The sequence below is a fragment of the Danaus plexippus genome, chromosome 19 (genome assembly GCF_018135715.1).
Source record: "Danaus plexippus chromosome 19, MEX_DaPlex, whole genome shotgun sequence".
Lineage (NCBI taxonomy): Eukaryota > Metazoa > Arthropoda > Insecta > Lepidoptera > Nymphalidae > Danaus > Danaus plexippus.
In genome coordinates, this window is record NC_083549.1 from 5,696,525 (window position 1) to 5,712,702 (window position 16,178).

Below are 16,178 nucleotides of genomic sequence, written 5' to 3' on the forward strand. Positions count from 1 at the left end.
GTCATTTACTATTCAGAAAATATGTAAGCACCGAGCACAAAATTCTACCTCCTGTGAAGCCACGCACCAAAAACTAACACAAATTTATTTGAACCACACACAGTTTACCTAGTTCGCGGTTACATCATTAACATAAAAAGCAAGTGTTTCGACGTTTACCATTCATAAAACACAATACATATGGACGGTAGTCCTCGAAAAAAAACTTTTTTATGTTAAAGATATACTCGTTATATGGTTTCCATACAGAATATTAAATAAACAATAGCAGTAATAAATTTATTGAGCTACTAAATGTTTTCTTAACCGCATCTTGAAGTCGCGTGCTTCCGCTTATGTTACATCGCAAGCTGCAAGCTTTCTAAGCTTTTTCCAAAGCACACTTTACAAAAACAGAATTAACAAACATAAAAATAAAATGTCTTAATAAAAAATATATATACAAAAATTTAAAACAGTCTGTTTCTTTTCATTTATGTTCTTTTTTATATTTTACTTTATCGTCTTTGTCTGTTTTTTTATCTGTTATGCAAGCAGCGCTTTTAATATTAAGCAACGCATGTTATTTTAGTACTAAATATTATAATTCATATAAAATGATCTTATTTACCTCTTTTAGTATTGTTAATCTTTCAAATGTTCCTGTAATAATAGTAGCGTGCCTCTAACACATTAATAATCCCATCACGATATTCATATTTTTTGTACTGAATCTATAATATTGAATATAAAAGTAGTCATAATATATTTAAATTAAAGTATCATATAGCATCGCAATCATATGTAGGAAGCAGTATGCTTTGATGCAAGTTGGCAGTTAGTCTTTAGACGCGTCAGATCTTATTGGTTTATGGTGTGAGCACTTCAACTTTGCACTTTGAAAAGTAGACGTGGGAAACCCATCAATACTATTTTAGCATAATCCTACGGTTCCGTTAGTTAAATGACAGCCAACAATATCAAAAAATATGAATATTGGTGTCAGAAATGAGATAAGTAGTCCCAATTAGTGAACCTAAATTTAATCCTGTAGTTATGATTTCGGGTTGACGTTGGTTTAATGATAATGAGCGAATACTAACAAACTTGTTTCTCTCTGCCTCTCTTCAACACACAAAACACACGCCTCGGGTAAACGGGACACAACAGTGTCAGTGTACTACTTCCCAACAGCGGAAGACGATGAGGATGGACCAACCTTCAAAGAGAGACTTCTGGAGTGCTTGATGAAGGGGATTGACTTCTTTTGTGTGTGGGACTGCTGTTGGTTGTGGTTGGAGTTCCAGAAATACGTGGCCCTGCTAGTGTTCGATCCTTTCGTGGAACTGTTTATAACCTTGTGTATTGTGGTCAACACTCTGTTCATGGCTCTGGACCATCACGACATGGACAAAGATATGGACAAAGCATTAAAGAGTGGAAACTATGTAAGTATACAAAATATTAAAAATGCAATACCGAAGAGTATTGCAGATGATGAATCTCTTAATTTCTTACAGTTCTTCACAGCGACATTCGGAATAGAAGCGATGCTAAAGTTAATAGCCATGAGTCCAAAGTACTATTTTCAAGAAGGTTGGAACGTCTTCGATTTTATCATCGTCGCATTATCATTGCTAGAATTGGGTTTGGAAGGTGTACAGGGTTTGTCCGTATTGCGTTCATTTCGTTTGGTGAGTAGTATTTTGATTACTTATTACATATATACGTTATATAATACACGGTTATATGGATATTAATATAGAAACATATATCTATTTATAACATAATACACATATACCTAACGATCTTAAGGTGCTTTTATACAAAGGGATATACATAGGTACGTGCGTGGGTATTTATCTAGATTTTTATCAAATCCATTGTTTTTCAGTGTGTTCTAACATTTAAATATGCTACATTCCACAGTTTGAGTTTTTCTGTATCCGACCATCACACACCACACGACACATATATATTTATATTTGATATAATATTTTCAGCTGCGTGTTTTTAAACTGGCTAAGTCTTGGCCGGCGCTAAACCTTATTATATCCATAATGGGTAGGACAGTGGGAGCATTAGGGAATTTGACCTTTGTACTTTGCATCATTATATTCATATTTGCGGTGATGGGAATGCAGTTATTTGGGAAAAACTATACAGGTTCTCTTTAAAAAGCAATTTAGCATCTCTAAAGAACTTAGGCTTGTTTATTGATTATTCAGCTTCACACTCCCCAGTATGTCACACAGGGCTTGATCGACCATTTCATACGGGACCACTCGGTCTCGCAGTGGCTTTATAACACGGAATGTTATAAAGCTATTCCACGCAGCTTGTGATTATAAGTTGAGCTTTGCATCAAGTAATATAGAACAAACATGCAGCTTCGCTTATCGAGGGTATTTCGATGCATCAGGTCGACTGATGGGATCTATGTCAATATTAGGCTGACAAAAAAATAGTGGATGTAGCCAATGATAATTAGATAACAAAAATAGATGTTAATGAAATAGTACATAATCGAAAGGCTCTCACAACTAATGTAAAAATATAGTGAAACATATATCCCACTCATACAGAAATAAGTCAACGCACATTTTGACAGGTTACTCGAGCACACATTCGCTAACCCTAGATTAAATTATCCACAATCGCTCAATAACATCCATACCCTTTATAGTCACATATTGAGCGGTTGTGGGCCTTCAGAAAGGTGCCGCAGTAGCATAGGTGAAGCGCCGGTAAAAGAGCTTGTGTGACGCCTTGTTTCACAATTTGTCCTTGCAGCTTCGAGTATTCAAATTGGCAAAGTCATGGCCGACACTTAATTTACTCATCTCTATAATGGGTAGGACGATGGGTGCCTTGGGCAACCTGACCTTCGTATTGTGCATCATTATTTTCATATTTGCCGTGATGGGTATGCAACTATTCGGGAAAAATTATGTGGGTAAGTCGAATTGGTGGGAGTCTTGCATGTTCGTTGGTGTATGTTTAAAATTAGTGACGCGACGCCCGCTGTACTTGTCAGTGAATCTACTTCAAACGCTAGATAGAAAAGTTACTGAGTGAAATTTGAGAAAATAGTAATAGTTGTGTGATTTACGCGAAACCTAGAATTGATTAATTCTAGAGGTGTGTTTAATGAAATACCCATAGCAACTTTTGAAGAAGATTCATTGAGATCAAGTTATTTGTTAAAGTGTGGAATGCGTCCTAGATTCGATCCGAACTCTCTGGTGACATGTTTGACTCCACGCTTTAATTCGGGCTCTTGGTCACGGTGTAAATGTTAATATTGTGTTGATGTGCGTCACACTCTTGTGCTCATCTCGTTAGGTGATTGGCAAGAGTCAATGTTATCCTTCCAAGTGAGCTTTTGTATCAATTGTATTGTACTTTTTTCTTTCAAAGCCCCCAGCGAAGGCGCCTCACTTGTGAGACATTCATTGCCAGCTTTTCTGATACTTTCAATCTTTGCAAACTTATTCTTTCATATATTTAAAAAATCAAAACCATCCAGCTCAAATATAGTTTCAAAACACACTAACACTATGCCAACAGGCTGCTGAGTAAACTTACTATATTGCATGTTTATGCTAGAAGTGATATTCTTAGACTTTTAATTATTATCAGGTTAGTGACCTTGCTCTTTTCAAGGTAATGCATGGTTTTCTTAACCTGAAATCTTTTACATAAACATGTGTCTCAAACAGAGATGTCGGGTCACTTGATATATTGTAATGTCATAAAATTTTATATAAGATCACTTTTAAGCATGATCATTAGTAGTAAAATCATTGCCTGGAAATTGATTTGCACTTTCATGATATAATCACATAATAATTTGACCCTACATCTCTGAAATTTGTGTAAACATGTCAAGATAATAAACAATTCTGCATTGAGTAAACCAAAATCTAATGTACTATATTAATTGAAAAAAATAGCAAAATAATTTTAATGTTCCAAAATTTGTATTTGTTATAATTTTTTTATTAAAAGAAAACACTTTACGTTATGCTTTACACGAGCTATAAAAAAATGGCTTCGCTTTAATGTGAATTATAAAAATCATTTTTTCTAATTATATTTTGAAATACAGACTATGTAGACCGGTTCCCTGATGGGGACCTTCCTCGGTGGAACTTCACAGACTTCATGCACAGCTTTATGATAGTCTTCAGAGTGCTTTGTGGGGAATGGATTGAGAGTATGTGGGATTGTATGCTTGTGGGTGACGTTTCCTGCATACCCTTCTTCCTAGCCACCGTCGTCATTGGCAATCTTGTCGTGAGTATCAAAATGCTTTGCTGTCTATTAACGTAATTCTTCCATGGGATTTAATAAATTCGCCTATAGGTACTAAACCTCTTCTTGGCCCTGTTACTGTCAAACTTCGGATCATCGAATTTATCATCGCCAACAGCAGATCAAGATACGAATAAAATAGCAGAAGCTTTTAACCGGATATCTAGGTTTATAGACTGGGTTAAAAAAAGCGTTGCTGACATCTTGAAACTGGTGAAGAACAAGCTCACGAATCAGATTGCAATCCACGCTCCCGGTAAGAACCGCCCCCGATTGTGTCACCCATGTAGCATGTTGTTGTGTGAATTTTCAATAATGTTTTTCTTATAAGTGTTAACTCTTCATATAAATTTATAATAAATATGAACCATCATTATTCCTTCTTGTTGTAGACGAAATATGTTTAACCACAATATATTTCTATATGTTTTAACTCAAAATATCTTGTGGTTTATTTATAGATATATGATTACTTATAGAAAAACTGTGTTTAAAATCTCTATTGTTAAATCTGTACAACGTATTAATAAGACTGCATGATATACTTTTCTCGTAAATTAATGTTATAATAAATAATTATAAGGCATGTCGTGTTATCTGTGGTACACTGTGCGTTGCTTGTCCCCTAGCATTCAAGTGTAGAGTTCCAGACCTGTTTATAGATTGTTGTGAATTTGTGTTTTTCAACACTAAGAATATTTTTTATTGATGTGTATTTTACGCTTCAATACTCTTTGTATCATTGCTAAATATATATCAATCGCTTTATGTGTTATTTGCATGTACATCGATTTTGTAATTTATAGGTGAGAGTAACAGAAATGGACATCAATCATAGTATTGTATACTTATTTAGTAAAAATTAAGTTGTATGATAGTTAAAAAAATCAGACAATTGTAACATCTTAATGATTATAGACATTGTAATTTAATTCATCAGTTAGCAAGTGAGACAGGTTTATGTTGTCATTGATGTTATTCGGAATTTTCTGGTCAAAATTTTAAAGTGCGATAATTAAGTTTTCGCCCTGGTCTGATTTCTATGCTTGGATGCTGCGCCCGCGCACGGTGGACAAATGACGCGCGACAAGTAGGCTTAAAGGCGGCTTTATGTGGCCGCTGTGTCTCCTCAGAACGCGTTGACAACGAACTGGAACTGGGTGCAGATATAGATGACGGAGTCCTCTACAAAGATAAGAAACTTAAAGACCAAGTGGAAGTTGCTATAGGTGATGGGATGGAATTTACAATACCCGGTACGCTACTGGCTGCAAATGCTTTATATTAAGACCTATAACATATATCATGATCAATTTGCATAAATTTTAGGTGATAACAAATACAAAAAAGGTAAATTATTAATGAACAATATCAATGCTATAACGGACAACCACACGGATAACAGGATAAACTGTGAGCTAAATCATCACGGATATCCAATTCAGGTACACCACGAAGTCTGACGTCATAACGGATCAATTGTTCATCTAAAAACTGGCCAACCAATTGCAGTGTACTTTAATATTATTCCCATTATCCCATCCCATATATTGAAATGTGGATAAACTTTTAAAATGTAACAATTTCAAATTCAGAATTTGTCATTTAGTAGGTATTAGTAGAACATATTCTTCTTTCAGGACGATGATACCATTAGTCAGAAATCATATGGTAGTCATAAAATTAGGTCATTTAAAGACGAGAGCCATAAAGGATCGACTGACACCATAGACGGAGAAGAAAAGAAAGATGCTAGTAAAGAAGAATTAGGTTTAGAAGAAGGTAAAGTGAAAATCCACAATTGATTTTTATAGACAATTATTACACTGAAATCATAAATATCATGTTTTATAGAAATGATAGCAGAAGAGGAAGATGGTAAATTAGATCTAGCCAAAATAGACATCAAAGCCGGTGAAGGTGAGGTCATGGACTCGCCGGCCGACTGCTGTCCGGAGCCTTGCTATCAAAGGTTTCCATTTTTGGCTGGAGATGACGAATCACCGTTCTGGCAGGGCTGGGCTATGTTAAGACTCAAAACTTACAGACTTATTGAAAACACGTACTTCGAAACAGCTGTGATAACTATGATATTACTCAGTAGTTTGGCTTTGGTAAGATTTTGTGTATTTTTTAGAACGGCTTTAAGATGCAATGCTAATGTATGCGAATGATCTAATGACATTTCAGGCTTTAGAAGATGTTCATTTACCACATCGACCTATACTCCAAGACATATTATATTATATGGATCGAATCTTTACTGTAATATTCTTTATCGAGATGTTGATCAAGTGGCTCGCTCTAGGATTTCAGAAATACTTCACGAATGCTTGGTGCTGGCTCGACTTCATCATTGTCATGGTAATATAAATGTCTTAATATATTTATTGTAAATTCAACGAAAATTAATGTAAAAGAAAAATAAGAGGAAACTACTATAATATTCACTTAAACTACAGAAAATATATAAAAAAAGTGTTTTTGCTAAAAAGAATTTATAGGAATTTTACCAAGAAATATGCTTCTGAAAGGTATTAAAGTGTTAAGGATGTTGGTAATATATGTAACAAGTAACGAGTGGTATCGTTAGTTGTCGCTCGTTAACCACGGAGCCGTGATGGCGGGGGCGGACGACATCCCAGCTTTCCGTTCGATGCGTACTTTACGTGCACTTCGACCTCTGCGCGCTGTTTCCAGATGGGAAGGCATGCGCGTGAGTACGCGCCCGCTGACTGGTTGCTCAGCAGATAACGTCGTGCTGCCTGCTGCCATTATATATATAGCATTTTGCATTAAGATTTTAATAGCTTCAGTGCAGGCAGCGCGACCAACAAAAGTGAGCTTTGACTGTTCAGTGTCTACTGTAGCGAGGACCAAGACCGGCCTCCCTGTCACCAGCTCTTGATGTCGTCTGTTTGTCTGTGGAATTGCTTCTATGTATTTCCCACAACTCTATATTGATAGACACCTTATACGATACTCTAACAACAACATTTCTGGATATGCATGATGTTGTGTTATGTGATATACTGTTGCCTTAGTTGTATTGTTATTATTTCATAAAAGTTTTTTACAGTGGCAATCTATTAACAGAGACTAACTGGCACATTCCCTCCTACTGCTATTGGTGTCTTGTGTTATAATAATTCTAATATATATTTTTAAATTATGTAAAAATTTTAGTTATGTGTGAGAAATCTAAGAAATATTGTATATTATGTTTCTTTGATATCTAAAGCTTTGTATATTTCCTGAATGTAACCTGTACACACTATGATATTATTGTTTTTTTATAACTTGGGTTTTGTGCATTTTTTCGCTTTTGGATTGTCGGGTTTCTTCTTGATATAAAAATTATCTTTTCAGTAAGATCTTGGGATTGTAAGTCTTCGGTATTTAAAAACCCAACAAAAATTCAATCTTTTCATTTCCAGGTTTTTTATCGAGACCTAGGCGTCGAACTTTTAAACACCAACCAGAGTAAACCGTGTAACTTTAAACGTATTGTTACTGTGTATTTTCAAATGTCAACTGTTGATTTCATCAGGTCTCGCTTATAAACTTCGTAGCGGCGCTTTGTGGCGCCGGTGGCATTCAGGCGTTCAAAACGATGCGAACGCTTCGAGCTCTCCGACCGCTCAGAGCTATGAGCCGCATGCAGGGCATGAGGGTACGTACCTCTGCCGCGACTCTGCCTCTCTAACTTACCACCTCTCACTACACAGCTCGTTCAAATACAACACTCACAGTACAATTCATAATCATAGTACTCGTACATCAGTATAAATAAACGTAGAACATCCTACTTAAATCGATATCATTTTGCAATCATTGGATTTATTTTTACTTTTGAAATGTACAATTCATTGACCGTAGTCGAACATTGATTTCTTAGCGAATTATTTTGAAGCAGATTTTCGATGGCACCCTTGAATGGCTTAGTATCATCATGAGTCGTGGTTCTAAGTTGCGTCGTGTATCAGTCGTCCGATTTATCACAAGTATATTTCGGTTTACGTTTTCTCTTCGATTCTTTTAATACTTTATAGTACATGGAATGTATTTTAGATAATGCACCTTAGATTTAACAACTGTTCATGGAAATATCAATGGCAGAGCGTCCTGCGTGCATGCGGTAGTCTTAGTCTTTCAATTCGCCTATTTTTGGAAATCTTTTTTGACGGTAAGAGTGTTTAGTCATGCTTATGTTTTAATGTATAATGTATTATTGCTTGAGTATTTGTGCATGTAATGTATTCAGTGAAGTAAGAATATGAATGTTTTGGTGATAACTTTTTGGAAATTTAAATATTAAAAAAAAAGTTTTAAAGAATGCGATTTTACGATTGAAACTATTTTTAATTATAGAAATTTTGAATTACAGTTCTGTAATATGATATTAATAAATAAATTGCAAACGACTTATAGAAAAAGTTTACAACCAAGACTATCAAGGCATCGAGAAATTCACTATTCCCATAAAACTAAGCACATATTTTCATCAAGGATTTCATCGTCCGTTACCAAAAAGTCTTCTGCACAAAAAAGTTTCTAAGTAACTTCAAATTTTAGGTGGTAGTGAACGCTCTGGTGCAAGCGATACCATCCATCTTCAATGTGCTGCTCGTGTGTCTAATATTCTGGCTTATTTTCGCTATAATGGGTGTACAACTCTTCGCCGGGAAATATTTTAAGGTCTGATATATATTTTTTTGATTCTAGCAAGTTATACGACAAAATGTTGTCTAAAATTTTAGCTAGAATATATAGAATGAAGAAAATTCACAGACAGGAGCAGTATTTTATTCCATTCCTATATTTATTCTAATTTTAATTTAATTACTAGATAATATGTTGTTTGTAATATTTTTTAATACACATTTTATTGCAGTGTGTCGACATGAACCATACCACCTTAAGCCACGAAATAATACCAGACAGAAACGCGTGCATTTTAGAAAATTATACCTGGGAGAACTCACCAATGAATTTCGATCATGTTGGTAAAGCATATTTGTGCCTATTTCAAGTCGCCACTTTCAAAGGTTGGATTCAGATTATGAACGACGCTATTGATTCACGAGAGGTACGAGACCAGCTGCATATAGGATTAAATAACGCTTGTAAATTTAATGACAGTGATGATTAATCTTATCTGTTTAATTTTTCCAGGTAGACCGACAACCCATCAGAGAGACGAACATATACATGTATTTATATTTTGTATTTTTCATCATCTTCGGATCTTTCTTCACTCTTAACCTATTCATTGGTGTGATCATCGATAACTTTAACGAGCAGAAGAAGAAAGCTGGAGGCAGTCTTGAAATGTTCATGACAGAGGATCAGAAGAAGTATTACAACGCCATGAAGAAAATGGGTTCCAAGAAACCACTGAAGGCCATACCAAGACCAAGAGTGAGTCACATTGGTATAATGATAAGAAAAGTAAAGAAAGTAAAATTTGCTTAATAATTTTTTATTGTTTTAGTGGCGACCTCAAGCAATTGTATTCGAAATAGTAACGGATAAGAAATTCGACATGATTATCATGTTGTTCATTGGTCTGAACATGTTGACGATGACACTAGACCACTATCAGCAGTCAGACACGTTCAGCGCTGTCCTGGATTACCTTAACATGATATTCATCGTAATATTTAGTTCAGAGTGCCTGTTAAAAATTTTCGCCTTACGATACCATTACTTCGTGGAGCCTTGGAATTTATTCGATTTCGTCGTTGTGATGTTTTCTATACTCAGTGAGTATTTTTGACATAGTGAACATAAATTCATGTCCGATCTTAAACTCACGACTAATTGTGTTTTGTTTCAGGTTTGGTTTTGAGTGATATTATAGAGAAGTACTTTGTGTCGCCTACTCTGTTAAGAGTAGTCAGAGTAGCAAAAGTTGGTCGAGTTCTTCGACTTGTGAAAGGAGCAAAGGGCATCCGAACGCTATTGTTCGCCTTAGCCATGTCACTGCCAGCTCTCTTCAATATTTGTTTACTATTGTTTCTAGTGATGTTTATCTTCGCAATATTTGGAATGTCATTTTTCATGCATGTGAAGGACAAAGGAGGCCTCGACGACGTGTACAATTTTAAAACTTTTGTGCAGAGTATGATTTTGCTATTTCAGGTAAAAGCCTTTCTTTTTATACATACAAGATATGTTTCTTGTGGGTGACTGGAATTTTGCAATACTATCGAATAATCGTTGCTTTTTTAAAATAGTCATTAAATATGCATTTCCCCATTAGATGTCAACCTCAGCCGGTTGGGACGGAGTTCTCGACGGCATCATAAATGAGGAAGAGTGTGATCTGCCAGATAATGAGCGTGGTTACCCTGGAAACTGTGGATCGGCTACAATCGGGATCACTTACCTACTGTCCTACCTCGTAATATCTTTCCTCATTGTTATTAACATGTATATCGCTGTCATTCTCGAGAACTACTCTCAGGTACATATATTTCTTACATTCCATATAATTATTTAAGGCAAGATTAGTATTAAACTGTTTTTTATTTTACAGGCAACGGAAGATGTACAAGAAGGCCTAACTGACGACGACTACGACATGTATTACGAAATATGGCAGCGATTCGATCCCGAGGGTACGCAGTATATCAGATACGACCAACTGTCTGATTTCTTAGATGTGCTCGAACCGCCGTTGCAAATACACAAACCTAATAAGTACAAGATTATATCTATGGACATACCAATATGCCGCGGAGACATGATGTTCTGCGTGGACATCCTTGACGCACTCACGAAGGATTTCTTCGCGAGGAAGGGCAATCCCATCGAGGAGTCGGTGGAGGTTGGCCGGCCAGACGAGGTCGGGTACGAGCCCGTGTCGTCGACGTTGTGGCGACAGCGCGAGGAGTACTGTGCGCGGCTCATCCAGCATGCCTGGCGGCGGCATCGACGAGCGCAGTCCCCGACGGGCGCCTCGGTGACTGGATCGTGCGCTGGCGAGGCGGAAGGCGCGCCCACGGCCGTGCTACTGGACGCAGGCGGTGGTGCGGGCGGTGCGCATCGCGTGGTGCTGCAGGCAGCCGGTGCGGCGCCCCGGCCTCCTGAACCCGCGCCGCCGCCCGCGCCCGTCTGACCCGCGCTGGCGCTCGCGCTGCTGCCCGCGCTGGTCGACGACGCGCCGCTGCCCCTGCCCGCACCGCTGCCCGAGCTCTTGAGCCCGCCCAAGCGCACTTGATTTTTTTACGCTGATTTCGAGTATATAGTGACAGCGGGCGAGCGACGCGACGCGGTCCGTCCCCCGCGGACTGTAGAACCGCGCGTGCGGAGACGCGAGCGTTCATCGGAGTGTTTTGTGTTCGCACTGTCGCAGCTTGCGAGACGATTTGTTTTGCGAGCGATGATCGTGATTGTCGAGTTTAACTTTTTAGTGTTTTACTTTGTCGCGTCAATTCCGATCTCGAGGAGGACCCGTGTATCGGTCGGAAGGATTCGTATTAGCGAGCACGCAGTTTTGTTTCGTCACTAGTTTCGTAAGATATCGGATAAATTGAGGAAACATTAAATGCTTATTTTTGTATTCGACGATTGACACTCTTTCTGTGTAAATGTTCAAAGGCGAGTTGGCTAGATGTCTAAGATTGTCTACGTGTATATAAACTGGGCGATATCATTTCCCTTCCCCAAAATGATGTCGATCAGAGAAAATGCATGAGCGTTGGAGAATGATGCGGAGTGATGTTTGCTTGATGAAGTCCGCTTGATTCGGACGTCGAAGTGGACGCTGCCGGTCCCCGCGGCCGCGTCCACTGGCGACGCCGCACTCGACTTATCACATTTCCAATATCTAGCATTTTAACATCAGTACATAATATCTATTTGTATTCATTTAAATTGTCTAACGCGTTTGAACGCTAGCGTGATTGTATTTAATACCTAAGCGCTTAAAAAAGCAATGGCTACGCCGATTCATATCAATTATGTCCATGATAGTTTTTAATAGTTCCGATTTATATGCTTCTAACTGTAACAAAAATCGTAACGTCTTACCTTTCTGTGGAGGTCGGTCGTCGCGGAGTTTAAGGTTTAGAGAAATTTTGCATAGCTGTCTATGCTTAGCAAATCAGCAGTGAAATTGGTACCAGAGTTCACTTCCGTCCTAATTCAGAAAGCATCATAGGAATCGAGCCATTTTACGTAATGCGCACCTTTTCAAAGTTAATGTAATTTTCTTCCCCTGAATTACATTAGCTGCGGCGGCGCTCGCGTCTTCCCACGCGTGCGTCGCCCCATCTGAACCTGATCTTATACTGCCACCGGGCTGGCACTGCTTCTCTTATATAACTCTAGCACGTCATTTCTATCAATGTTGAATGCAATATTGTAACAATCTATCGCGCTGTAGGTGCAAACTTTTATTGTTAAACTGAACATGTGGAAGGATTTTGACGTATCAAAAAGCCATGAAATTAGCCATAAGAGATATAATTAAATAACCTAAGATATCGAACGTCCCTTACCGAGTAAGGTAGATATTATTGGAATATTTTTATTTTTCGATTAACATCTCTCTAATTAATGATGTTAGCGCAATCGTGAAGTTGTCGAGATATATCTACCCTGCTGATCTTCGCGTCTAACATCTCTTCGTACTGCGACAACTCGATTGCTTTAATTACAGCTCTGCCAGTATTGTCATTTCTAGCACAATATGATACAAAACATACAATTTTGTAAATAACTTATGGAAGTGATAAATTTTTACTTCTTTATAAATATTCAGAGCTTATAGCCGGGAGATGCCCGAAGTAGCACGATGCAACACATGACTTATCGTGTTTCTATGGCTATCAACGAGTGGCGCAGATAAGTAATAAAGCTTGAAGCGATGAAGTTAACGTGTGCTCCCGTTCTGCTTTTAATAAAAGATCATGTCACTGAATAGTTGTGTGTTGGTTGTTTTCAAATTCGTTTTTATAAAATGTGAATAAATATGAATGTGCAAGACAATCTTAACGTTGCTAAGTTCTAAACGAGTCGGTGTTTTGTAAACTAAAATGACGCTTAACGTTTTGCACCTATTTTGCAATAATGAATTACGGTTACAGATAATAAATCCTTAGGTACCTACTTTTTATAAAAAGTTAAAATGGGCAGTGCATGAGCCAGCGAGTTTCCCCGTCGCTAGGTCACGCACCGCGTTCAAACTGCAGCCCTCGGTTACTTCAGAGTTCAGTCTCTAACGCTTCCGCCAGCCCAACTGGCAACGTAACGACCACGACACGACCGACACGAAAAGTCGTGATCTAGTTCAAAGAAACGGGAGCGTATCGTCAGGGAACGGTTCATACGAAACAAGAATCTGAGATATCATCGATATTTCTACATAAATTATTAAAAAACATAAGGTAAATTTAAATGAGGAAAATATTGATCGTACCTAGTCAATTTATCAATTATACCTACCTATGTGCTTTTGTGACGTAGCTCCTAATGTTTCCAGTAGATGGTAAGCGTAGACAATCTCGACCGATTATTTGTGTACGTTTCAAACACCGATTCTACGTTCCTTTGAACCGCTCCACGACGCTGGTATATACCATTATATTTCGTTATGTTACTGAATAAAAGTTATTGTTTTGGTAAAACCAAATATTTTATCTACTATTAGGCATATTGGCACAAAAGAAGTTGTGTTTAATTAAGTTTAGACAATAAGTTACGATATCATTGTATTATTTCTTTAAATAAACTTATGACAAAAAGTGAGTTCAGTTTGCTGAATGATAGAGATTTAATTGAGTATTTATTATATATATTGTTGAAGTTTGTACAAAATAAATTAAGTAAACGATAAATATAGAACTTGACTGCTTTAATATTTGTTTTATTTAACCTTAGAATATTGTAATAAGCGTGAATGAAACGAGGAGCCGACTTAAATTAAACTTCATTTACTATTTTTATTTTGGTTTTATTCATAGTATAATAGTTCTATGCATGTTTTATAAGATAATGTTGCATAAATTGTAAAATTGATATAATGCTGTCATCTTAACTAAACTAAATTATTAGTCTTTAGTCACTTGATAATTTATTTATAAAAAATCAGTGTTCAAATATCCTAGTACCGGGGCCTGTGAAATGATGAATCAAATTATTCACCAGTCAAAACGTATTTCGTTCAGGGTTCATACAAAAATTACGTCACACGTCATAAATTACGTCACACGTCGATACCGAAAGATACGATAATAGGAAACGAGACTTAATAGATATGTACGTACATTCAAAACTAACATGTGTAAAGTTATGGAAACGGTATAGAAATCTGTCAAAATAATATTCAAATTACGACGAACTCGGGATAAGCAGAAATTGCGTTTTGAGTTAGGAATGTTGAATTGAAGACAATTATTTAAACATAGAACATAAAAAATATATTATTAGGGCATCTCGTTTAGGTTAGTCATTCTTAATAGCCATTCAATGTGATTATTTTTTGTTTAAGAAATCCCTGTGGCAGAATAGCTGAACTGGCGGAAAATGAGATTGCTTGTCACTGTCATTTGTAAATTGACATTAAGACACCGACTTAGGCCTTTCCCTCCTCCGTTGTTGATTGTGTATTGTAGAACCCAATAATATTTTAACAACTTGATGCCTTAACATTTCTGGATTTCAACACATTCGCCGCTGCTAATACGAGTATGTACAAGTACTATAATATTCTCGTGGGCCTCTTCAAGGAGCCTTAAGTGCTGTAATGGGCACTTAAATCCTTTTTCATTCACACATTTCCAAGTTATATCTCATATTTAAATGTTACTGGCCACTGATTGTTTTGGTGTCTTATAATATTTATAAAAATAACATATCAATATCTATTACAGTTAACGTTGATGTTATTTGGCCAAATAAAGTTATGAAAATATATTTTTTCACATGTCTTGAGTATGCTATGTTATTTTATTATTTTAAATGTATTATAAACTTCCTGCACTCCTCTGAACAGTATCGAGAATTGTAAGCCACTTAATGGAATTTCCCCATATAATGCTATTTCCATAAAACTCACTCTCACGTTTCTGTTCTTGACAAAATGATTTAATGCATTAGTTCTGACGTCATCAAACACTTGTCTACCTTAATTAATTTATTTGCCAATATTAAAATGCGTATACAGTTCCTTTGATAGAACCTTGACAGCAGGAAATCCAAAAATCAGGAACTAAAATTCCTTGTCGCTTTTAAAAACCTGCTTTCGTCCAGATCTCAAGATATCATTTGACAAGGGTCTTTTTTTTCTTTCTTTTAAACTTAGATCTTTGCTGATAATAGAATATTTAAATGTTCACTATATAATATTACTCTTGTAATGGTTTTGTTTAGTATCTGGAGGAAAGAAATTGATATTGTAAGTATCCCCGTTTATAATAATTTTGAAGGCAGCGTAATTTTTTTTTTATAAACTTTGCTTACAGATAAAAATTAAGTATATGGCACGGTTACTGAATTTTGTAGGGTTGACTATAATCTGTAGCTAAATAAGGATTACCTTTCAATTGAAGTTCTTCAGAATTTTACAGGAAAGTCATACACTTATATAGGGAACGTAATCAAAAAGCCGTCAAAGTTTTGTTCACTAAAATATGCAGCGCTGTGATTGGTATTTACAAGCTACATACAAAATTGCCCGAAACTTTTTAATCCTGTTTACAATTTCACTTTCAAATTCACCAATAACTTAAATATTGAATTTTAACATACATATATATATAAAATTCTCGTTAGAGATGTATATATTTACAAATACAAATAATATATCTTAAAGACTTCAGCTTCAGTGTTCAATGATATAAATTAAGGGAATAAACTGCTTTCATTATTGCTTT

The 16,178-nt window shown here is 36.5% G+C and overlaps 1 protein-coding gene across 32 annotated transcripts in view; it reads left to right on the plus strand.

The window, feature by feature from the left end:
- The window catches only part of LOC116768171 (sodium channel protein para), a 48,624-nt gene extending 34,462 nt beyond the window's left edge, over positions 1–14,162 (plus strand). For 6 of the 32 annotated variants that reach the window (XM_061523550.1, XM_061523561.1, XM_061523574.1 and 3 more), the window contains 18 exons: positions 1,150–1,427; positions 1,500–1,673; positions 2,773–2,935; positions 4,091–4,278; positions 4,348–4,552; positions 5,391–5,552; positions 5,626–5,741; positions 5,937–6,078; positions 6,151–6,410; positions 6,487–6,660; positions 7,847–7,969; positions 8,872–8,994; positions 9,191–9,385; positions 9,472–9,717; positions 9,791–10,061; positions 10,136–10,440; positions 10,562–10,765; positions 10,838–14,162. In XM_061523550.1, coding sequence (XP_061379534.1) covers positions 1,150–1,427; positions 1,500–1,673; positions 2,773–2,935; positions 4,091–4,278; positions 4,348–4,552; positions 5,391–5,552; positions 5,626–5,741; positions 5,937–6,078; positions 6,151–6,410; positions 6,487–6,660; positions 7,847–7,969; positions 8,872–8,994; positions 9,191–9,385; positions 9,472–9,717; positions 9,791–10,061; positions 10,136–10,440; positions 10,562–10,765; positions 10,838–11,419 — 3,911 coding nt within the window. In that variant the 3' untranslated portion in view covers positions 11,420–14,162. Of the gene's footprint in view, positions 1–1,149; positions 1,428–1,499; positions 1,674–1,982; positions 2,146–2,772; positions 2,936–4,090; positions 4,279–4,347; positions 4,553–5,390; positions 5,553–5,625; positions 5,742–5,936; positions 6,079–6,150; positions 6,411–6,486; positions 6,661–7,846; positions 7,970–8,871; positions 8,995–9,190; positions 9,386–9,471; positions 9,718–9,790; positions 10,062–10,135; positions 10,441–10,561; positions 10,766–10,837 lie in introns of all 32 variants that reach the window. The other 26 variants (XM_061523556.1, XM_061523567.1, XM_061523577.1 and 23 more) reach the window with 9 other exon arrangements.
- Positions 14,163–16,178: the final 2,016 nt, after the last annotated feature.